General features: G+C 31.6%; 1 protein-coding gene across 2 annotated transcripts; it reads left to right on the top strand.

Moving 5' to 3' along the window:
* Window positions 1-10,657: 10,657 nt before the first annotated feature.
* On the top strand, window positions 10,658-19,263 carry LOC136202928 (group 2 truncated hemoglobin 3-2). Of its 2 annotated transcripts, none has more exons than XM_065993924.1 (5): window positions 10,658-10,881; window positions 10,992-11,122; window positions 11,818-11,962; window positions 12,056-12,117; window positions 16,312-16,376. In XM_065993924.1, exons 1-5 carry the CDS (start codon window positions 10,745-10,747, stop codon window positions 16,359-16,361), a joined length of 525 nt encoding a protein of 174 aa, XP_065849996.1. In that variant the 5' UTR covers window positions 10,658-10,744; the 3' UTR covers window positions 16,362-16,376. The 2 variants fall into 2 exon arrangements, with proteins under 2 accessions (XP_065849996.1, XP_065849997.1); XM_065993925.1 differs by lacking the exon at window positions 16,312-16,376 and adding an exon at window positions 18,598-19,263 and having other exon boundaries at window positions 10,667-10,881.
* The last annotated feature ends 6,777 nt before the right edge of the window (window positions 19,264-26,040 follow it).

Below are 26,040 nucleotides of genomic sequence, written 5' to 3'. Positions count from 1 at the left end.
TATCAAACGATTAGTATTCTAAACGCTGAGTGTTAGATCCGTTAGAATAAATGCAATAGCACGCGTATAGCCCTAGGATGACGTATACGCCGTATGTGTCATAAATGCCAGGATCTTTGTCGGTTCAAAATCCCAAGGCAAAACTGACACATGGATTCGATTAAATCCACACCACACATCACCTCTATAAATAATGGGTATTTCCCCATTTTTTATTCTTTACGCTTATCGAATACTCTGGCTAAGAAATTCCTTCTCTCTCAAAATCCCTCTAAGCTTTCCCATCCTCAACAATGACTAAGGTTTCCCACAACATCTCCGGTGCTGGCCACTCTAAACCCAGCTCCGATGACACTTCCAGGCAAACCTCTGTGCCGGAACCTACCAAAATAACCTCGCCGAGCAAAGGAAAAGCTGGCCAAACCTCTGGTCAGGGAAAACCTGTAAAATTCAGGACCTACTCCAAGGTCTTTGAGAACGTCCGCGAATGGAAAGTTGAGCCCTCAAGATGGGTATCAGAAAACTTCGTACAAAACGAACAACCCTTCTGCGAGTGGATTTTCACAAAACGGCTGGACAGAGCTATTTTCGGTTAGGGATGAAACCTATCCTGACCTGGTAAGGGAGTTTTACCACAACCTTAAAGTTGCAAATGACAACACTGACTATCTGTGCACAGTGGTGAAAGAGAAAACCATCTTCATCAACCCTCACTACTTAGGCAATCTTCTCAAATTAAAGACTGAGGGAGCAAGGCTGAGAAGATCTGGAGATCAGGATGGCACTGGGTATGAACAAAACTTCTACAAGACTGAGGGCCACTCAGGAGAAGTCTCAGCTTCATCCATGGGTCAGCACCAGAAGATGGCTCATTATTTGCTGACCTACTTTATCTACCCAAAGATCAACTGCACTACATCCGCAACTAACTTCGAGCAATGCTTTATATGGCATATGCTGACGTACACTCCAATCAATATGCCAGTTTTTCTCGTCGCTGGCTTCCTACGCAGCACTGGTACACTGAGGCTTGGATCAATCATCACCAGAATCCTGATTGACCACAAAGTTGATCTCGAAGGTGAAGAAAAGACTCGAGGAACTGAGATCACAGCGGCCTCGCTGAGAGCACTAAAGTTTGGACAGCCTTTGAAGAAAGGTAAAACTGTTGCTGCTGCTGGACAAGCTGAGGGAACTACTGAGCCAAAGAAAGGGCGAAGGACTAAGGCCCCAGCTTCCCGCAAAAGGAAAACTGCTGAGACTCCGTCCAAAAATGTTGAGTCTCCAGTAAAAAGGCAGAAGTCAGTTGGTAAGTCAGCTGAGAAACGAAGTAGGCAAGGTGAGCCTGGAATTGAGGAAACAGCTGAGCATCCTCAGAAGAAGCAGAAACCTTCTACACTGACTCCCCTCAACGCCATACCTACTGACTTTGTAGTACCGGGTGACTCTCACTTCACCCAATGTCAAGGCAGTGTAGCTGAGTCTGAAGAACATGGGGTACAACTGGATGACCACTTCATCTCACAAGTTGAGGAAGAACTTGATGGTGACAGTACCGAAGAAGAAGAAGAAGCCAGCGGTCAGGATGACGCTGAGGACTCTGAGGAGACAGCCAGTGAGCATGAAACTGAGCAGGCCAATACTGGGTTGGATGCTGAAGAAGAGCAAGCACTTGACCAACACAATGTTGATCAAGTCCAAGTGCAAACTGACCAACCTGCTGATGAGCAACACGAATCTTCTCCTTCTCACTCAGGAGATCCTACTCAGACTGTCACTCCACCTCGTAGAAGAAGAAAGTTGGTTAAGGCCAGTGAGAAGCCTGTCAGTGAAGATTTTGTTCCACCACCAACTCTTCCTGACTTTGCCATCTCAAAAACAACCAAGGACCCCTCCTCAGTAAAACTAAAATTCTTCAAACGCCAACCAACTTCCACTACATCGGCGCCATTAGAAAAGCAAGCCTCTGTTTCTTCTCAACAGGAACATGCCGACCAAAATGCTTCCGCCACCTCAACCAGTCAGGTTGAGCCGATTACTGTTCATGCCATTTCTTCAAGCATGGTGCTGACTCCACACACTTCTGCCGTCAGCACAGACAGTATTCGGATTACCACTTCTCCAACTCAACTCTCTGCTGATCAATCAACTATACCTAAAACTCAAGTGCAGATTGAGAATGCTATTCCAGTCATTGACCAGGTAACTCCTTTCACTCCTCTTCATTCCGGTCACACTGATGTCCCTGAAGGCTCACAAAGCTATCTGAATGCCACTGAGTCCGGTAAAAAGATCATTGACTCAGTGCAAGCATTAATCAGAGACCTTTAACAGTCCACTCCTCCTGCTGCTGGGTCTTCAACTTTTGAGAATACTCAGCTTTCTCAGGTCACTCAACTTCTCAACGAAGTTAAGGGACTCAAGGACTTGCTGAATGTAATCATTACCTTCCAAGCACAGCAAGCTAAGCAAGATTCAATTGCCAAACTGGTTGAGATCCTGCTGACAACCGTGCAATACTTGACCTCCTTACAACAACAAATCCAGAACTTGTTAGCTGTGAACACCGACTATGCCACTTCATCTGAAGTCAAGATGCTTTTTGCTCAGTTTCACACCGAGCAACTTAAGACCAACGAGCAAATGGTTTCTTACAATCAGTGCTCAGTAGAGCAAATTGGTGAGGCTATTCGATTGCTTAATCTGAACAAGCAAGAGATGGATACTGACGCATTGAAACAGAATGAGATGCAGTCTATCATGCAACAAACCTTCAACCACATTCGTCATAACAATATTCAACGTCAGTATTACGATACAACCCTCTTAAAGACCTTTCACCAAATCTTTGCTGGTCTTACTGAAGCTCTCATCTGGCAAGGCAAAGCTCAAGTGTTCAGCGTCAATATGCTCAGTGTAGCTGACCTCAACATACCTGCAGAGGTATCAACTGATGGAGTTGTAATCTTTGATGGCATCAATGAAAGCGCTGACAAACTTAAGGAGCTGTCTAAAGAACTGACTCGAGCTGTCTTAACTGATGCTTTCAAACTTCCTCCTCCTGATGCTGACAAAACGGGGGAGAAAGATAAAACAGCTAGAGCTCAGCATGAGCGAAGTCAGTCTCAACACAAGAAAAAGAAATAGATAGGCTAGCTCAGTATAGACTAAGTCAAATGTAATCTATATGCCTTATCTATTAGTTTTGTTGTGTAACCACTGACTACTATAAATATATCATATCTGAATCTTCTATTCCTATTTCTAAGTTATGATATATATTAATATATGCTACTGTGTACTGAGTCATTACGCATCTTCAATTAAATCAGCTATGTTTTATACTTATAAATCTTATTGACTGAATCAAATGCTGATAACATGTTGATATTGACTTATGTGCTTATAAAACATTGTCTGTTAAGAACTCATTGAACAACAAATTACTCAGCGCACTCTATATGATTATACCTTCCGCTTAATACTGAGTAAATAGAATATGTTTAATAAGCTGACCTATATCTGAAAAACTGTCCTTAGACTTACTCGAATTAAACCTTTAAATGTTTAGAGTAAAACTAAGTCAGTAGCTCAACCCTTACGGGGGAGTTTGCTAAGTTAAAATAGGTCAACTATCATGGGGGAGCTCAATACTGAGTTCTTCGCTGAATAGTTTTGCCAGCATCAAAATGGGGGAGTTTGTTGAAACACCTTTCCACATAATTTTGATTTGACAAAATTGTTTAAGTATAATTGAAATACATATTCTAAACACACTAAGTTTAAATGCCTTGATTTATTCTACTAATGTGTTTGTTCAATGTTGAGTTAAAACTGTTTATAAGACACAAGAATTAAAAGGCCCAAGCCCAATACGGAAGTCAAGGCCCAAGTCAAACAACTCAGTACAACTCGGCCCGCGTTTGTCAAGACGTTGTCGTTTTGAACAAAACGCAACTCAGCAAAAGAAGGATCTAGAAGACCTTCGGGAACAACTTCAAGATGAAGCTGCTGAGTAGATTTGACAAACGTACAAGACAACAGCTGGCTAATGAAAACTTCCAGACAAAGTATTTCTACTTTGGGTAAAGTTCAGACGACACAGTATGCTGTCCAGTTGACTTTACCATAAAAGGAGAGACAGTCTGCTGAGCTGACCGAGGACAGAAGATACACAATTCTGATTGGCCGAGAGCTCTGAGCGAGTCAGGATGACATATACAGGTAGCCGTTTCCCTACAACGGTTATTTCGAAATTCGAAATGACCGATGCCCAGACGTCTCTATAAATAGTGCCATCAAAAGCTTCACTCAATACAGAACTTGATCAAGCCATTACGCTGACCAAATTTCTACACAAGTTCTGCAAGCAAAGAAGCAAAGAAAATCTTACACTACAATTCTTATATCTGTGTAAAAGTCTAGAGTGATTATTTCAATCGTCTAAAGTGTCTTAGCAAATCTTTGTATAGGACAAAACACTTATCATTTCTAGAGATTAGAAAGGAGAGGCTGAGTACTCGGTTATAGTACTCAGCGAGAGATTAGGACTGAGTAGAGGTATAGAGGAAGGTACTCTTGTTATACTCAGTTGCTAAGATTGTAAAAGGTTTGAGGCTCTACCTTTAAAGAGCTCAGTAGAGGATTCGAAATCTCGGAACGTGTTCCGGGGACAGGACGTAGGCTTAGAAGAAGCCGAACCTGGATAAATCTGCTGAGTAAAGTATTTCTTACCTTTAACTCCTTATTTATATTGCTTGCTTAAAATAACCAAAAACTGACCAAGTAAAGAGGTCAAGTTTGAGTTGTACGCATTAAACGTCTGAGCTCAGGAATAGACTCTAAGTGCTATCTCCTGACTCAAGCTAAGAAACTGACCTAGTCACCAGTTGACTAAGCCAGTATCTTGCTGTTTACTCAGCGCCGCTGTTAAAACCTTTTTCCTTAGAAAAAGAAGTCTGCCCTAATTGCAAAAAAGTTTAAATAGTTCCTAACCCCCCCCTTGGAACTATACTTGCAACCTTACAAGGGACCAACAAAAAGACTTCTCATAAATTTTCTAGACATTATAGATCGGTAAAACAATACAAAGAGGAAAACGCTGTCTTCTGATTTATGTAAAATAATAATGTGAAACAATCTTTTTTCGATTTCAGAACAACATTCAAACGCGTTGAATGAATCTTCAGGAGGTTGATTTCAATCCTCTTAAATTTCTTATTAAAAATCAATAACACTTTACAACCTATCAATATATACAAATCACAACTAACTCAATGGAAGCTTTAACATTTGCTGATAATGGATGTTGAAACTCCAACAGTACCACAGTTAATTAAAACTTAACAAATAGATCCATTATGAAGTAAAGAGGAACACAAACATCAATTCAGAATTTAACCGAGTAATATTAGAAAAATCGAAACCAAGCTGTTAGTCGAAATCAGCAAGAAAATTTGATTAACGATGATGAATTTTTCGGCCACCGCGATGATTTTTCCGGCCACCACGATGATTTTTCCGGCCGCCGTGATGATATTTCCGATGAATAATCCGATGTGTTCTCTTACTGTTTGTATTGAAGATGAATGCTAATGAAGAAGAAGGAGTAATTACAAAGAGAGAGAAAAATGCAATTTACAAGGTAAGTCATTTATTATGATATTAATACATTAAATGATCACCTCGTGAGCTGATAATAAAGCTGTGCTTTTGCCTAACTTAGCTGAGTTCTTCTTGAAGAAACTCTCCTCTATTATTGATAGTTTCAAAGGTGAGTCCCTTGCCAGATCTTCCCCGAGTAGTGATGTCCACCTCGTGAGCTGGAGTAGGCCGATAGAGGGGGTTGTGAAGCTGAATACTGATGGTTCCTGCCTCAGTAATGGTAAGATTGCTGCCGGAGGTGTTCTTAGGGATGCGGGAGGCGCCTGGCTTTCTGGGTTTACCCAGAATTTGGGTTTGGATTCTTCCTTCTCTGCGGAGCTCTGGGGCATTCTCTCTGGGATCCAGCTGGCGATTAGGCTGGGTGTTAAGAGGCTTTTTGTGGAGTCAGATAACTTGGAGGCCATCAATATGATTTTGGGTAGTCATGTCATGGGTCTTCTTAGCCGCAACCTTATTAAAGCTATTAAGAGGCTTAGCCCCTCATTTGATATCCTTGAGTTCAGTCACATTTTCCGGGAGCAAAACCGTGTTGCAGATCACTTGGCGGCGGCAGGCCATGAGGGGGTGTTAGGTGTTTCTACCCTTACCGTTCCCCCTATCGCTCTTTCTCCTCTTTTTTTAGAGGATAGGATTGGGGTTAGCTTTCCTAGGCTAATCCCGGTGTAGTTGCTTGTTTTGCTTTGCTTTCCTTTCCTTTTCTACCAAAAAAAAATACATTAAATGATCACACCATTGGATCAAAATCAATGGCTGAAATTTTGCATCCATTTAGAGGTCTGGATGGTTACTGATACCATTAAGAACAATATATATATATATATATATATTAGGGAGTAAGAGTTGGAGCATAAATAATCAGAAGCAATAAAGGTAGAGTTAGAAAATCGTTACTTAGCAGATTTATACTGGTTCGGCATCTAGCCTACGCCCAATCCTCAGAATACCTTCTTCCGAGCTTTAATCCACTAAAGCACTCTTTCACGGGTAGAGCACAAACATTTATACAATAGTCAGAGCATCTGTAAAGTATATTCCTTTATAATATCTCTCAGCTATTTGCTTATAACCTAAACAAACAACAGAGTATATTCCTTTATAATATCTCTCAGCTATTTGCTTATAACCTAAACAAACAACAGAACTTTTGATGTACTACTATGAACAATAATAAGTTCTTTCTAAAAACACAATGAAGATCTCATTTTCTTTCGGACAAACACAGATATGAAAATGACTTGTGTATTTTAATATTGCTCTAGACACTTTTTGAAGTTTTGATCTCTCTGATTACTTGTAAATTTGTCAACTTCAAAATGAGCAAATGACTTGGTATTTATAGTAGAGGCTGGTGAGAGACCCGCTTGAATTTTGAACTAGTCGTTTGGTGGAAACAGATCATGTCAACATCAGCTTCTGACTTCTGTTGTACCTTTAACAAAAAGTTTTCCGTTGCAGACTCCAAAGGCTCTTCTGTAAAGGCTCTTCTGTCTTGAGCCGTTTTTTCTGTGTTGCAGTATGCCAAATTTTCGCTGCAAGATGGACATAGGCACTGTTGAGGGGACATTGCTTCTATCACACCCGATCCAAAACGGCATCGGGTATGAACGGAATATAGGATAACGAACTTCTAAGAGTCTAAAAGCCAAACTTACTTTCTGATAGATAGAAATTTATTCGACTACCTAAAGTTTATTTAATTATTTGGCTTGAACTCGATAATTCTATCAAGCTTATCAAGCTTCCTACGTATCCCGAATCATATTTTAGTCTTTAAATCGGGAATCAAAGCCACGTAGTTCTACCTATTTTAGGTAGTTTTCTTAATTTAGGTGGTTCTCTTTAATTAGGTACGTCTTGTTTGTTTGACTCAATAATGATATATTTCACTTTATTATATTTTTCATAATACAGTTATTGAGTATAAACTAAAAATATTTAGTATCTCTAATATATTCTATATACGAATATTTTATCGAATCTGACAATATAAATTTTTAGGCTTGAAAATCATATTGTCAAATGAAATCAAATCACAATAAAATCAATTCACAATTCACAAATAAATATCGATATCTTCGAACTAACATTTTTATCAAAATAACCCGTAATCAAATAAATTGTTTATAAAATCTGACTCATAATCAAATAACTATTTATTAAACGAGTTCATAACCAAATAAACGGGTTATCAAACCAATTTGTAACCAAATAAACCTTTTATCAAACCAAATTCATAATCAAACAAACGGTTTATCAAACCAAATTCGAAATCAACAAACTTCACATTATATCCATCGTAGAGTTTCTCCCCTTACGTATCAATCCCCACGATAGAATCGAGATATCTCATAATTTTGCCTAACCCGCATGGTCTTACTCAACACTTCTTTGCCATACCCGATAGGTCTTTCAACTGTGTACACAGGCCATGTCCCTCACTGAACATGGACTTCAATTATAAAACCACCGATCCGGATTACTCTAGATGGATATATATAAAATCATAAAATTATAACATGTTCAAATCTCTTTCACAATAAAATTGCTTAATTATTTCATAACCATAAATCATTTGGCTTCCGCAAAAGAAGCACAATTCTTCAAATATTCACTAAAAATTGCTCAAACTACAAAATCATTTAAAATCAAATACTCCTTTAATATAAGAAAATTGTCAAAAATTCATATAAAATCACTGATTCATAATTTAATCGAACTCCAAGAGTTAAATTACTTAAAATATTATATCGATAAAATTTAATATCGTTTAAAGTTAAATATTCTTATCGGACTATTTTCTATTACCGGAATGGTAACGTATAACACTAAACCGGTATAGTTATTTTAAACCGAATATATTGTTAGACTCATTATGTTGTCATAAATCTATTCGTACTAATTTTTATCCTCAAATTCGTTGTAATTGTCTGAATCTATAAATATTCGAATTTTGACCATTTAAACTGTCGTCGTTAATTCTGACGGAATATTCAGTTAGACTCGTCATATTAGGATAAGTCACTAGTTTTATATTCAAATTTTGATACATATTGTATATTCTACTTTATACCGACTCTAATTGGTAAATATCAATATTAGTCCTTCTATAATTTAACTTTAATGATTTATCACTTAATATTATATAAATAATATAAAACTAAATACTTTTCAAACTCATGTGAATCTAACTTAAGTATTCTACAAATATACTAATAAGGCTTTTAAAATTCTAACTCAATTTAATTTTAATTTTAACCTTCCAAACCTTTGTATACTTCCTAATATTCCACAAATTGATCTATTACTAATATTCCAAGAACTAAAATTGAACCAGAATTTAGTTAGAATATTTCATAAGATAACATCAGAAAATACTACTAGAATAGTTGCAAACTTGATTTAAATTTATAAAAGAAATCACCACAAGCATAGAAATAGTGTGAATAGTATAATAATATAACTTTTATTACCGAAATCGAAGGTGGTTTATAAAACTCCGACGATGATCAGTAAACTCCGGTGATGATCCATTTTGATAGGAAGTCGACCGAAAGTTGGAGATTTGGAAAAGGCTCAATTTTGCATATTTTCTAGTTCTTTAAAATTTAGAAGATATTTTATGAAATTTCAAGAGATCAAAAGATATTTTCTAGTTCTTTAAATTCAAGAGATCAAAAGCTTCATTCTTAAACTCATTTTGTAAAAAAAAAAACCAAAAGTGAAGAAAAATTGATTAGAAACTAGTTGATTCAATTATAATTAATGAAAATAAGAAAAAGTTGGATTCTGGAAAAGAATATTTGAAAAACCCTCCCCTTCACCACTACTTAAAATTTGATTTTTCTAAAAGAAGAAAAAATACCCCAAATAATAGATTTTGCTATCTTTATATATAAAAGAAATACATGCATTATAACACGTGTCCTTTCTTAAGGAAGCCATATACAAATGGCAAATTACAATCAATTTGTAACATGATGCAGGACACTTGTCCTATTTCATCTTTCAAAAAAAAAAATATATATTTATTTATAATTAATTATTAAATATTTTCTTGAAGAGAACATTTTTTTGTTTTTATCAAAATAATAAATATGGTTGTGACACATTGGAATTTAAATGCCACCTCTTACTTTACAAACTAATATTTTAATTATATCTAAAGCCATAAAATGTCATTTTATAGTTTTAATTCTTTTCAAGTTACTATTAGTTGTAATTTCTTTATTATTATTAACTTTCAATCTAAATATACATATTGAATTAACATTAATTGTGGACTTAAAACATCTATTTGATTAATTAATTAATCAAAAGTCATAATACGCTTAATATCGGGTCTTAAAAATTACAAATTTTAGACCCGGACGTGACAGCTTCTATAGCATGTACTTCTTGTCAGTTTTAGGAACACGTTTGATTTGTCATTTGTCAACGCCAGCCGTGTTCATTCTTTGCTTCTGGGCTTCCGAATCTGTGGACTTCCGATGTGTCTTTGGGCTTTTTATTTTTATAAGCCCATTTCCTTTTGATTTCAGTTATCACTGTGTCTTAAGATTTTCAATAAGGTTAGCAATAATCAATTTAAACTTAAAGTTTTTGATTAAATTATTTTAGGATTCTGATTAAATTATTTTTGTTAGAATAAAAAACTTTTGGAAATTGTGTTTCAATAAAAATCACCCATCATGTTATCTCAAATCGGGTCCCAAACTTTATAATTAATGTTCGAAATGTCCGATGTGATAATTAAATAGCTATCAAATTAATATTTTTAAATTTTTAAATAATATTAATTAAAATTGATCATACAACTTGAAAATATTAAAATTAAATTTGCACAATTATATATATATATATATATGTTAGGAACAAATCTCCCCTAAAAAGTTAAATAACAACATGATGGTGTTAGGATGACTCCATCAAATAAAGCGGAGATCCTTACCGCCACCCATCCACAGTAAAAGCCCATAGTTTTTACGCAATACCCGAGCACCAATCAAATCGAAATCCCGGTTTTCGGCTTTAAAAGAAAAGTCCCACTTCATAAACAGTCCATCTCCCATTTCCCTTCAACATGCAATCCCTGCAGGAAAAAGCCTCCCAGTGGAGCGGAGTTGATACTGCCGACGCTTTCGCCATTGATGATTCCAATTTGTTTCAGAAACTCGGCCTCCAGACCTTCATCAACCTCTCCTCCAATTTTTACACCAGGTTTTTTCTCTATAATTTTCTAAATGTTTGTGTCATTTTAATTGTTTATTGATTTTAGCTGAAACCTCAATTTGAATTGTTGGCTTTGTTTTCTTGGATTGGAAATCTAGGGTTTATGATGATGAAGAAGAATGGTTTAGGTCGATTTTTGCTAATTCGAAGAAAGAGGAGGCGATCCAAAATCAATATGAGTTCTTTGTGCAGAGAATGGGTGGACCTCCTCTCTATTCACAGAGGAAAGGTTAGCAATCTTCACTAGATTCATTTCCACAATCTTTATGGTGTTTATTTATTAGCTAAATTGGACTGAACTCAGGTCATAATGTATATGTGTATTTTATTGGTATTATTATACTTGTTTAGTCTGTGAGATTGTTAGATCGAATGGCCATTGAATTTGGAGTTAAATAGCACTTGAGTCACAATGGAAATGCCAGTTTCTTAGTATTGGATGATGAATTTAAACAGGTTTACACAATTTTTATTTTTAGGAGTTTTCACGTTTCCTTTGAAACTCAAACTTACATGTTTAAGAAAATTGAAAACTTGCTTTTGTGTTTTCTAAAAGGAGATGGACAAATTAACCAATTCCTTAATCAGAGTTCATCATGCATAGATCAAAATGCATTTCTAGGCAACATAGTTCTCTTGTGTATAAACAGCTAGTCTGGTTTTTGGGGGCAGATAAAAATACTTCTCTATTTGGAATTGGATGTGACGAACTACTTTGGTTTGATCCAATAGCAATTGTGTTAGAAACCAATAAATATGAATATTAGTTTCAGTCATATTATCCTGGTTGAGATTTTCAACATTTTGCATATTAGTAGCTCTGGAACTGGAAGCAATCAATGGTTAGATGAACTTCTGGTTCCTGTTTGGGTACACTTGCCGTTTATTTTATGGCATCTTAATGAATGACTATTTGTTTATCAGGTCATCCTGCACTAATCGGACGCCATCGACCATTCCCCGTTACACACCAAGCTGCAGAAAGGTGGTTATATCATATGCAGAAGGCATTGGACGCTAGTCCAGATATTGATGAAGAATCAAAAATCAAAATGATGAATTTTTTCAGGCATGAATTATATAAAATGACATTCTTAGTCAATCCTTTGCTATTTCTTTTCTTTTCTTTTTGTTTACAAGTTTTTTAAACTGTGGTTCTCAGGCACACTGCATTCTTTCTAGTTGCTGGAGATGAGTTGAAGAACCAGAATCAGCAACCTACATGTAAGCATGCTGTCAACAAGACAACTTAAAGCAACCCCTCATTATTTAAGAGATTTACATACACATCATTTAGAATACACTGGAGATAAAGATTGTATCCTAACTTGCAAAAGAAAAGAAGCTGTTGTTCATTTACTTAATATTCTAATGCAAAATTTCCAAACATGATGTGATGTACACAAATTTCCTAAACCCTAAAACAGTACGAATGTAAAAAACGATATAAATTCAAAAAACATGAAAAACAGTAAAAATATGAAAAAAGGTAGCTGAACCAATTTTTTTTTATATATAAAACAATGTCAAAGGAAGACAACTAAAAGAGTCTATTCTTGCGAGTTGCATACTGAATACGTTAATGTTTTCATGCTTAAAAGGCGTTTACTTTAATTAAGCTAGTTACAAGCCTGTGCACGAATTATGAAATTATTTTTTAAAAATAATAAATAATTAAAAAAAGTATAGTTTAATTAGGTCATCATATTGCACTATATATATATATATATATATATATATTATATATGTGTTGTTCTCAATGGTGAGCACTAAATTATCTCCATATATGGTGAGTGTTTAATAGCCATTGGATCAAGATCTAGTAGTCCATGATTTAAGTTGTGATTTAATATTAAAATGAGTTTTACCTGATGACATGTCAGTTGTAACTTGAAGTATTGTGCTTTGAAAAACGTTTTCTCTTTCCTCAAGATATAACCAACTACCAAGAAATAATTTTTTTTTCCGGATGTTTTTATTTTACATAAGAAGACGTCTTCTTTTAAGTAATTTTGTATCCGTCTAATCAATGTTATATGCATTAAATCTTAATAAATGATTATTCATTGGGAACACAGAAAACTTGACATTGAGAATGGACAACATTATTTATGATAACCAAATACAACATTAATGATGTTCTAATTAATGGTGTTGCCCCCCTATTTATTACTTTAGAATTGTAGGTTCAATTTATAAATTTCTAGGATTGTAAGCTCAATTTGTAAATCCTTAGGATTCCAAGATTAATTTGTAAATCCTTAATTTTTTTTTATTTCTTTAAGTATTCATTTATTTATAAACAATCATTAAACTTACAATCTCTATAATTCATATACTCTAATACCACACTAATGACAATAATAAATGTCTAATGTCGTCTATTTAGATGTCGTATTAAATATTCATGCAATTGATTTATATCCTCACGCAAACGTAATGTAACGTAACGTGAATATCACTGAACAGAAAACTTTACGGAACTCAAACATCACTGAACAGAAACATTATTAAACTGAAATATTACTGAACTGAAAACATCACTGAACTGAAATATTTTGATTGAAACATCACTCAACTGAAACATCACTGAACAGAAATATCACTGAACTGAAACATTACTGAACTAAAACATTACTGAACTAAAACATCACTGAACAGAAACATTACTGAATTGAAATATCACTAAACTGAAATATTACTGAACTCAAATATTACTGAAGTGAAACATCACAAAACTGAAACATCACTAAGCTGAAACATTACTGAACTCAAACATTACTGAACTGAAACGTTACTAAACTAAAACATTACTAAACTGAAACATCACTCAACTGAAACATGACTAAACTGAAATATCACTCGACTGAAACATTATTGAACCGAAACATTACTAAACTAAAACATCACTTAACTGAAATATTACTGAACTGAAACATTACTGAACTGAAATATTACTGAACTAAAATATTACTGAACTAAAACATCACTGAATTGAAATATTACTGAATTAAAACATCACTAAACTGAAATATCACTAAACTGAAACATCACTGAAATGAAATATTACTGAACAGAAATATCACTGAATTGAAACATTACTGAACTAAAAGATTACTAAAGTGAAACATTATTGAACTGACACATTATTGAACTGAAATATTACTGAACTAAAACATCACTAAACCGATACATCACTAAACTGAAACATCATTGAACTGAAATATTACTAAACTGAAACCTTACTCAACTGAAATATTACTGCACTAAAACATCACTGAACTGAAACATTACCGAATTGAAATATTACTGAACTGAAATATTACTGACTTCAAACATAATTGAACTCAAACATCACTCAACTGAAACATTACTGAACTGAAATATTACTAACTTGAAACATTACTAAACAACATTACTGAACTGAAACATCACTGAACTGAAACATTATTGAACTGAAATATTACTGAACTAAAACATCACTGAACTGAAATATTACTAAACTGAAACATTAATGAACTAAAACACCACTGAACTGAAATATTACTGAACTGAAACATCACTGAACTGAAACATTACTGAACTAAAAGATTACTAAACTGAAACATTACTAAACTCAAATATTAATGAACTGAAATATTACTGAACTCAAACATAACTGAACTCAAACACCACTCAACTGAAACATTACTAAACTGAAACACCATTCAACTGAAACATTACTGAACTGAACGTTACTGAACTGAAACATCACTAAAGTGAAATATTACTAAACTGAAACATTAATGAACTAAAACATCACTGAACTGACGTATTACTAAACTGAATATCACTGAATCAAAACATCATTGAACTGAAACATCACTGAGCTGAAGCATCACTGAATTGAAACATCACTGAACCGAAATATCACTGAACTGAAATATCACTAAACTGAAACATCACTGAACTGAAATATTACTAACCTGAAACCTTACTCAACCGAAATATTACTGAACTAAAACATTACTGAACTGAAACATTACTAAACTAAAATATTATTGAACTAAAACATCACTGAACTAAAATATTACTGAATTGAAACATCTCTAAATCGAAACATCACTGAACCGAAACATCATTCAACTGAAACATTACTGAACTAAAAATATTACTAAATTAGAACATCATTGAACTAAAACATTACTGAAATCAAAGATTACTGAACTGAAACATTACCGAACTGAAACATCACTGAACTGAAACATTACTGAACGGAAACATTCAGTGAACTGAAACATCACTAAAACATTCAGTTCAGTAATGTTTCAGTTCAGTAATGTTTCGGTTCAATGATGTTTCAGTTTAGTAATATTTCAGTTCAGTTCAGTGATGTTTCAGTTCACTGAACTAAAATATTACTAAACTAAAACATTACTGAACTGAAACATCACTCAACTGAAACATTACTGAACTGAAATGTCATTGAGCTGAAATATTACTGAACTGAAACATCACTCAACTGAAACATCACTGAACTAAAACATCACTAAACCAAAACATCACTGAACTGAAACATCACTTAACTAAAACATCACTCAACTGAAATATCTGTAAACTGAAATATTACTGCACTGAAACATCACTGAAGTGAAACATTACTGAACTCAAATGCAACTTAATCTTATGTAACGTGATGTAACGTAACGTTATGTTATCAAACGTAACTTAGAATAACGTAACTTAGAATAATGTAACGTAATGTAACATAACTTAGAATAACATAATGTAACTTAGAATAACATAACTTCGATTAACGTAACGTAACGTAACGTAACGTAATGTAACGTCATATTATCAAATGTAACTTAATCTTATGTAACTTAACGTGACGTAACGTCATGTTATCAAATATAACTTAATCTTACGTAACTTAACGTGGCGTAACGTGACGTAATATAACATAACTTAGAATAACGTAACGTAACTTAAAATAACATAACGTAGAATAACGTAATGTAACGTGACGTAACATAACGTAACGTAACATGACGTGATGTAACGTAACGTAACGTAACATCATGTTATCAAATGTAACTTAATCTTACGTAACTTAATGTGATGTAACATTAATGTAATGTAACATAACTTAGAATAACATAATGTAACGTAACTTAGAATAACATAATGTAACGTAACTTAGAGTAGCGTAACGTAACGTAACGTAACGTAGCGTAACGTAACGTAGTGTAACATAACGTAGTGTAACATAACGTAGCGTAACGTAACGTCATATTATCAAACGTAATTTAATCTACGTAACTTAACGTGACGTAACGTAATGTAACATAACTTAGAATAACGTAACGTAATGTAACATAACGTAACTTAGAATAACATAACTTATAAGAACGTAACGTAACGTGACATAATGTGCAGTTAAGGGCACATGTCTTGTGAGGTCCCCTAGACACGCCGTGTTGAGGTAAACCTCCATCATTTCTCCTTTGCCTTTCCTCTCACACCACGTGTGGCTAAGGGCACATGTCTTGTGAGGCCTTCCTTCGCCTTGGCTCGAGATTATAGAGGAGATCGCATCAAAGATCGAATCTCAAAAATATTCACATATGTTACTATATATATCGAGTAGATCATATTATAAAGTACATAGACATGAACTAGCTTGGTTTATAGACACGTTTAATCTTATATATATATATATATATATATATATATATATATATATATATATATATATATATTTATATATGTATGGGTAAAAAGGAAAAATCATAAATTTTATTTTATTTTGGCCTAATACATCATTAGCTCCCTGAACTTGTCCATAATAGTAGATTGGCTCCTTAAACTTTGCAAGTGTCTCACCAGCTCCCTAAACTTGCTTATTTCGTATCACCAGCTCCCTAAACTTGTCAATAAAAATTGATTAGCTCCCTGAACTTTGCAAGTGTCTCACCAGCTCCCTAAACTTGCTTATTCTGTAACAACTAAATACAAAAACCATAATATTAACTCGGATTAAAGTGCAAAAATTACCCTAACATTTTGGGTCAGGAGTAATTTTACGCTAACGTCTAAAATATTACAATTTTACCCACAATGTTAGAAGTCAAGAGCAATTTTACCTCTAACATTGATAAATTGGGTTAATTTGAGAAATAATGCATCGAACTGTCTTCTCGGTCATGAATCTTGTCATTTACACTTCACACGTACATCATTTTATCAGTAATAAATCACAAACATATGTTGGGATGTGAAAAAAATATACTGTCTTTTGTACGAATTGGACAAAAAATTCAAAAAATTCACCAAAATTATAAATTTGCTCTTGGCTACTAACGTTAGGGGTAAAATTGCACAATTTTGGATGTTAGGGGTAAAATTACTCTTAACCAAAATATTAGGGGTATTTTTGCACCTTAACTTGAGTTAGTATTATGGTTTTTGTATTTAGTTGTTACGGAATAAGCAAGTTTAGAGAGCTGGTAATACGAAATAAGCAAGTTCAGGGTGTCAATCTACTATTATAAACAAGTTCAGGGAGCTGGTGATGTATTTGCCTTTTATTTTTTTCATATAATCTTAATTAATAGTAATATATAAAGATTCTAAAATAAAATAAATTTTAAAAAAATTATAAGAAAATCTCCAAATTTTAAATGATAATTATATAATGAGAAATTGTAAAAAATATAAGTAACTATTTGAAAACAATATACTGAAATTGTTATATAAAATGAAAATAATACAATTTTGTTTGTATGGGATAAAAGTAAAAAATAATGAAAAGATAAAAAAAAACAATTATGCTTATCTCAGTAAGCTGCTAAAAAGCGTAATATAATCCATTTAAAAAAATATTTCCACAAAATAATACTAGAGAAAACAAAAGTGTAAATGTAAATTAGAAGAATAAAAACTAGTATAAGATTCTTAATTATTTTTAGATATAAAAACATGGATATAGAAAAATTAGTCTTTTTTATTATATTCTAGCTACATTTTTTCTATGCAATTTGTCGTAATAAAAAAATCTATGTAGTAATCATTTTTTTATAATTGATTTATTATGGGGAGATTAAGTATTTTTGAAAAATGTGGACAATCATTTATTACAGAGAGAAACATTCTTAAAAAACAGAAAAAATTTATGATGGTGAGAGAAATATATCTTTAGGTAACCTGATAATCTATTAGTAACCTGCTATAGCAGGTCATTTAATCAGAATATATTAGTCCCCATGGATGGAGACTCACCATTGAGGAACTCTTCCATATATATATATAAAATATTTCAAATGTATTTTAGTTTTAATTAATAAAATTTTAAATTTTTTAAGGGTCAATTTAAAAAAAAAAATCCATGTGGTTTTACGAATTTACAAATCAGTGCATGTGGTTTTTTTTTGCCCTAAAAATAATCATGTGGTTTGCTCTGTTAACACATAAGGAAAAAGGTCTAACGCCATTAGTTTTGCTGACGTGGTGGGTCAATTTTGTAAAAAAAAAAGATTTTTCAAAAGTTAAAATTCATTTTTTATTCTTCTTCTTTGATGGTGAGGCGTTTTGTAGTTTCGGACAAGTTGTGGAGTTTCATATGTCTTAATCAAATTCGAAAATTTACAATTAATATTAATTGCAACTTACTATTTTTTGGGCTTTTTATGTAATTTTCCTTCTATGTCTTTTCATATTCTGTAGAAAATATGACGTGGCTGAATCATATAAGTCCACATGTCAACCTGCAACGGTGGAGAAGTAAGGTCAAAAGGAGAGCCGTTTACACGACGAACCCACTTCGATGCCCAGTCAGTTCATGGAGAAGGATGATCACAATCAATAATTTGAAGTTATAATGTAAATGTGTAGTGAACTTGTTTATCTCGTGCTGAGCTTACTCTATTTATATTGATGTTGAGCTCTAGAAGACGGTTATGGATCGTGGAACGGATTGGGTCTCGTGTCTCCTGTTGATAAAGAGTGTGAGCCTAGATATCGGGACTTGATATCCTTCGAGGCCATTTGGTCCGTGATTCCCGGAATCAGAAGTGGTTATAGGAACGACTGGATTCTTGATTGGATCTTGCGAGGTCTCCCGAATCAAACTTCTAGTGCGTCGTCGTTTGGCTGTGTTTTATACAATGAGGAGCCACATATTCTATCTTCTAGAGGATAGGTTCAGACATTTGTTATTCCACGTAGCAAGTTTATATTTTCCTGATATCACATTGAACTAATTTTATACTCTACCCTAATGATGGGTGTCGAATCCACCAGATAAATAATTATTACAGACCGAGCTACTGGTTTGTAGAATGGGTAAGTAAAGATCGTACCCGAAAGATTAATACTGATTGATAACGTATATAACTAAGTCAATTTAATATAAATTGGGGGAAAATGATTGTTTGATGGTTTACTTAAAATAAATTTGCAGAATTGAAATGAGATTATATTGATGATTCTTATATGATGGAATTTCGATCAAGGGAAATTCGCAGGCTGAACAATTATTTCCTTTTTTATCATTGAATGAGAGACAACATCATAATCAACATGATCTAAATTGGTTATAGTCGTTCCTTATTCATTCCCGACCTAATCCTTCCTTATTTATAAAGCAAATCCAAGTACTCCTAAAGATAAGCCCCTATTCGATTAGACAGTCCTAGCTTAGCGCTTAGAATTTAATCTGTCGAATGCATTAAGAATTAGAGAGACCCAATCTAGGTTAACCGAATTCTTAGCGATTCCGATTTAAACCAAATCACATACTTATGCGCTTAACCGTAGTTAGGATTTCAGATGATTACAAATCATATTGCCTAACGTTGTTTCAATGAATGGAAAAGCCAAAGTCCGGCCGAACCGTAACCTAAACTTTCACTGAAGATCTGATTTTATAGATTGATAAACATGTAAACAGATCACGGAAGATTAGATTTCTGAATTTTAAGAACAACAATCTCACAATGGGAAATAATGCTCGCCTTTGATTAATCCCTCAATCGATCGGGGAACTTAGCTACGCATAGTCATGAAATCGACTATGATAGCTTACAAAGACAGAAATGGTAAATGTAAAAGAAATGGAAAAGATCCTTAAAAACTGATAAAAATTCTACTAAGGAAAATAAAATTGTATATTCAAAAGTATCTCCCAAAAACAACCAAAAGATCCTTTTATAGTGTTGATCACAAAATCTTCATTCTTCTGGGCTTCTTCCTTGATTTCAGGGATTTCCTTCGTTCAAAATATGCTCTGAGACTGTGGAGATAAGTTAGTTTCTGATTCTACTGACTTGGCGACTTCGAATAAGTCGACCTCCTTTAGTCTTGGGCAAGACTAAGCCAACGGCAACAGCAAAACTGAACTTTGAATGAAAAAGGTTCAAAACAGTCCTCCAAACCTTCTTTTCTCCAATTTGATCCCTGAAAGTGCTTATGCAAGAAAACAAGTAAAAATGTCACAAAATGATGCATATAATAGAGAATAATCACCAAAAAGGGCCTAGTAAACTTGTCATTTCGGGTGCTTATCACCTAAATTATAAATCAGTCAAAATTATCCATACAGACAAGTTAAATTCTATCCGATATCAAATCAAAGTAACCACGCCAACAACTTATCTATCGTGATTTATAAATATATATTAGTTTTTAGGTTTATATATATATATATATATGATAGCGGAAGCAGAGAGAATTTACAAGAAGTGTTTTAGAACCATTTCGGCTTAGTTGGCATCGTAGGAGCAAAATGAATAAATGAGTTAATGAACTTTTATTATCTCTATATCATAAGTACTATATTAACACATTATTTATTGTCAATTATTAGCCAATTAATTAATGTAATAAAAGAAAGTATGAGTTACAAGAAGATGAAAAAACACTAAGCGAAGTAAATCCAAAAGTCACAAATAAACATATATATATATAAAGCATGATATATAGTATTCCATCATTATATTCATTGGCCACCAAAAATCAAAGACCTCCTTTAATTTTGATTATGTATTTGTTTTGTTTTTAATCTTATAATTTTGTTCTCACTTCAAATAATATAGTTTTATAAATTTTTTCTTACTTCATTAAGAGATTCATATTTATTTAAGGGCGGTTTCCATTGATAAACTGCATTAATAGAATTTTTTTCAAGAATTTGGAGAATTTAGACTTTGATATCTCCAATTGAAGAAATCAGATGGAAATAGAAGAGACAGAGACAACTGAAGTCGGGAAAAGCAAATGTGTCAGAAATTATAGGAAATCGTTATGTTTTCGAAGGTAATTATTCGATTTTTTTCATGTGTAGTAGTTATTTTGTTCTCAATTGTGTTGTTCCACACCCATCTTGTTGTCTTATCTATGTTTTCTTTTTTATTTGTCTTTTTTTCCAAAACGACTAAATAAATATTTTTATATTTTCATTCTTTTTTAGTATAAGTTGCTGGGTGTAATCGTTTCGATTGTTAACTCTAACTAAAATATGGATTTTCGGCGTTATATGAACTCTATTGTTAGGTTTAATTGGGTTTAGATTAATTTTCTAAATTCAGAACCTGGTGAAGTCCGCTCAATTTTTTTTAATTTGGGTTTATCTAACTCATTAAGATTGAATTTTTTATTTTTTATGCATTTTGGTACGAACAGATATAAAATTTCACATAATAGTTGTTTATTGAAGTTGGAGGCATATTGAATAAAATAATTAAAAATGTATTGAAACATTATACTTACAATGAAATTTATTTCAATTACAAATCATATTTTGTCACAATTACCATTCTAAATTTCTTTGTTATTTTCAGTGATGGATTCTATATCTATATCTATACTATATATAATTACGGAAGCAGAGAGAAATGAGAAGAAGTGTTTTAGAAGTGTTTTAGAGGTCTTTTTGATGAGTTGTCAACGTAGTAAAAAATCAGATTAAAAATATTTAATTAATTAAAAACAACAAATTTATATTTATAATATATTAAATAATTACTAGCCTATTAATTAAAATAATAAAAGAAAGCAAGAGTTACGGGAAGATGAAAAAACACAAAGAAAAAAAAAATCCAAAAGTCACAAATAAACTTCTATATAAAGCATGATAGATAGTATTCCACCATTATATTCATTGGTCACGATAGATAGTATTATATTTTTGAAGGTAAATATTCGATTTTTTTCATATGTTGTAGTTATTTTGTTCTCAATTATGTTGTTGTTTTATTTTTATTAAACAATAGTTGTTATAATTTCATCTTTCAGATTCATTTCTGTTGTTACCCAGGTTGAAGAAATCCGACAGAAATAGAAGATGCATGAACAACTAAAACCGGAAAACACAAAAGTGTCAAAAATTACAAGAAATTCTTATATTTCTCAAGGTAATTATTCGATTTTTTTTCATATGTTGTAGTTATTTTTGTTCTCAATTGTGTTGTTGTTTTCTTTTTATTAAACAATAGTTGTTATAGTTTCATTTTTCAGAGATGAAATTCTATTTCTGTCGTTACCCAGGTTCCATACCTCTCGCTACCTTATCCATGTTTTCTTTTTTATTTGTCTTTTTTTTTCAAAATTACTAAAATAAAGATTTTGTAAATTTGTATTCTTTTTTAGTATATGTTGCTAGGTGTTATCGTTTCGATTGCTAACTCTTAACTAAAATTTAGATTTTCGGCTTTATATGAACTCAATTTTTGGCTTTCTCAATTGTGTTGTTGTTTTATTTTTTATTAAACAATTGTTGTTATAGTTTCATCTATCAGAGATGAAATTCCATTTCTGTCGTTATCCAAATTCCATACCTCTCGCTACCTTATCCATGTTTTCTTTTTTATTTATTTATTTTTCAAAATGACTAAAATAAAGATTTTGTATATTTGCATTCTTTTTTAGTATATGTTCCTAGGTGTTATCGTTTTGATTGTTAACTCTAACTAAAATTTAGATTTTCGGCTTTTTATGAACTCAATTTTTAGTTTTAATTGAAGTTAGATTAATTTTTCTAATTCGGAACATGTTGAAATCCACTCATTTTTTTTAGTTTAAGTTTAGCTAATTGATATGGATTGTATTTTTTATTTTTATGCATTTTGGTACAAATAGATATAAAGTTTCACACGATAGTTGTTCATTGAAGTTTGAGATATATTAAATAAAGGGTTAATTACAAAAAAAATACCCTATGGCTTGGATGATTTGCGATGTGGTACCTGTGGTATTTTTTTTTTTTTGCAAACATAACCTTATGGTTGCAAAATTAGGCCGATAACGACCTCAAAATGAAATTTTTTAAGAATTAAACTTGTTTGGTATCATATTTACTATGGAACCATATTCTTAATTTTTCAAAATCATCATTTTTGGAGTTTTCTCTCTCTAAATATTATCTTTCTCTCTCATAAAAAACAACACCTAAATGACCTCAAACTGAAAAGGTTGAAGAATTAAAGTTGTTTAAAATATCATTTAACTCTTGAAAATGTTTATTTCGAAGTCGTTATCGATCAAATTCTGACAAAGTGAACTCAAATGCAAAATTTTGCAAACCACAGGGTTGCGTTTGCAAAAACAAATACCACAGGTACCACATCGCAAATCGGACAAACCACATGGTACTTTTTTATAATTAACTTTTAAATAAAATATTAAAGAGATATTAGAATATTATACTTACAATGAAGTTTATTTCAATATAAATTATGTTATATTATTATTATTATTATCAAGAAGTTATTTTTTCCCAATTTTCTAGACAAGAAGATTGTAAGCGTCTACTACGCTTGATAAGATGTTTATTCTTGAAGAATGTGGATTATGCTAGATACGAATTCAAAATCAAGGTAAATAAAAATAAATTTTGATGCTTAAAATCCTAAAAATGTACATTAATTATGGATATTGAGATAATTGCTTTTGCAACATTGACTTATATAATTTTTAACTATTATATTATGGTTCGTACAAAATTGTTAGTATTTCAAGAGTTTTTAACAGATGAAAATGAAATATGATCATAGGACAAATTATTGAAAAATATTAATTAAAAAAATATTATTATTTGAATCTCTTCAAATTCTCAAATGTTGAGCATAATGATTCTAATTAATATAATTAATTTCACATATTAATTATAAAACGTTTTTTTTTTGTACTGAGTGGTTACAATTGCGATTTAATTCTATTTAACTAAAATTAATTTATGGATTTAATACTTCATACTAAAAAATAAAATATTTAATTAATGGGCAAAAAATATTTTCACTCTCCTCTTTATACGCTTATGTCTCGACATTCTCTCTTATTTTTTTTTTTTTTAAAAACCTGAGAGGAAGATGGTTCTCTCCTAATTATCTTTTTCTTCCCTTCATTTTTTTTTCAATTCTTTTGTTTGTTTTTCTTACTTACAAAATTCAAGAATATATAATTATTAGAAAATATTAATAAAGTCAAATAAGTGATATCTGCGAGTATGGCTGATATTCTATATAGTGAAAGAATGAAGAACAAATTGATCAAATGTCTTGATGAGATATTATGAGATGAAAATAGGAGAAATCATCATCTTAAACTGATTCAATTAGATATATTGGGTTATTGTAGCAGAATGAATAATTGAATTCGAATACTTGGTGATCATGAAATTCCATCAACCAAAATAATTATCGTCAAAATGAATTTGTGACTAATTCTTACGAATTTTATTTTTTTATATGTAACATATTGAATTGATAAAGTTTCTTCATATGCAACATTAGAAAAATATTGATTGTAATAGTTTATAGAATAATATATTGATGTTGCTTCCATTTTAACATAGATTGTAATTCTTTTGTATCGTAGATATAATATTTAATTTTAATTGTAGTTTAATTCAATTTTTGTTTAACCTATATTGTAATTCTTTTGTATCGTAAATATAATATTTAATTTTAATTATAGTTTAATTCAATTTTTGGTTTTTTATTATATTCTAATATATTTCTTAATTAATCTGCTATTTTATTATTATTGTTTCACAGAATATTTGGAATATGACAATGTATTAAAATTCCTAAAAAGTACAAATCATTGAATTTTGTAAAAATAAATAAATCATTCATCTTTAGTTAAAATTCTATAAAAAAAGTAGTCAATTATTTTTAAAATTAATTTGAATTATCATTAAAAAAATATATATTAATTTCAAATATACATAATATAATTTTTTTTCATAGCATGATATAAAATTATTTAAAAGTAAATATGTCAATTTATTTATTTATTTAAATTATATAAAAGTTCCATACCCCGTGCATCGCACGGGTTTTCGACTAGTTATATATAATAATGGAAGCAGAGAGAAATTAATTAGGAGAGTTTTAGAGGCATTTTTTATTAATTGTCAAAATAGTAATAAAGGAAAATTATAAATATTATATCTAACCTAATATATATTTAATAGATATAATAAAATAACTTACAAAATATCCCAACGAAAAAAAATTTATATGACGATAAAAAAAATATGTAAGGATCCATTTAAATTCCATTCATTTAACTTTAATAAATAGCATTAGAACCCATATTACTGAAAAAAATTATATTTATATTTAATAGATATAATAAATAACTTACAAAATATCACAACGAAAAAAAATTGTATAACGACAAAAAATATGTAAGGATCCATTCCAATTCTCTTTATTTAACTTTAATAAATAACATTAAAACCAATGTAACTGAATTTTTTTTATAACACATTGACAAAAAAAAAATATGTAAGATCCATTCAAATTACATTCATTTAACTTTAATAAATAGCATTAAAACCAACGTAATTAAAAAAAAATTAGATTTATATTTAATAGATATAATAAAATAACTTACAAAATATACAAATGAAAACAAATTATATAATGATAAAAAAATATGTAAGAATCCATTCAAATTTCATTCATTTAACTTTAATAAATAACATTAAAACCAATAGAAGTAAAAAAAAAATTATAACACATTTAATTTTTTGTTGTAATAATTAACATAATATTTAAACCTCCAAACTACTATATAAGCTAAATAAAATTTAAAAAGAAAACATTCTTATTTCAAATTCATGGATTTATCAAAGATTTTTGAAAGCACGAGAAAAATAATTTT

The sequence above is a fragment of the Euphorbia lathyris genome, chromosome 8 (assembly GCF_963576675.1).
Source record: "Euphorbia lathyris chromosome 8, ddEupLath1.1, whole genome shotgun sequence".
Taxonomy (NCBI): Eukaryota; Viridiplantae; Streptophyta; class Magnoliopsida; order Malpighiales; family Euphorbiaceae; genus Euphorbia; species Euphorbia lathyris.
This window is presented reverse-complemented; position numbering and strand designations above follow the sequence as displayed.

Excerpts from the sequence above, each read along its gene's own strand:
- LOC136202928 (XM_065993924.1), top strand. The coding sequence starts at position 10,745 with ATGCAATCCCTGCAGGAAAAAGCCTCCCAGTGGAGCGGAGTTGATACT. Across the intron at positions 11,123-11,817 it reads TCTCTATTCACAGAGGAAAG|GTCATCCTGCACTAATCGGA; the intron begins GTTAGCAATCTT and ends TTTGTTTATCAG. Across the intron at positions 11,963-12,055 it reads AAAATGATGAATTTTTTCAG|GCACACTGCATTCTTTCTAG; the intron begins GCATGAATTATA and ends TGTGGTTCTCAG.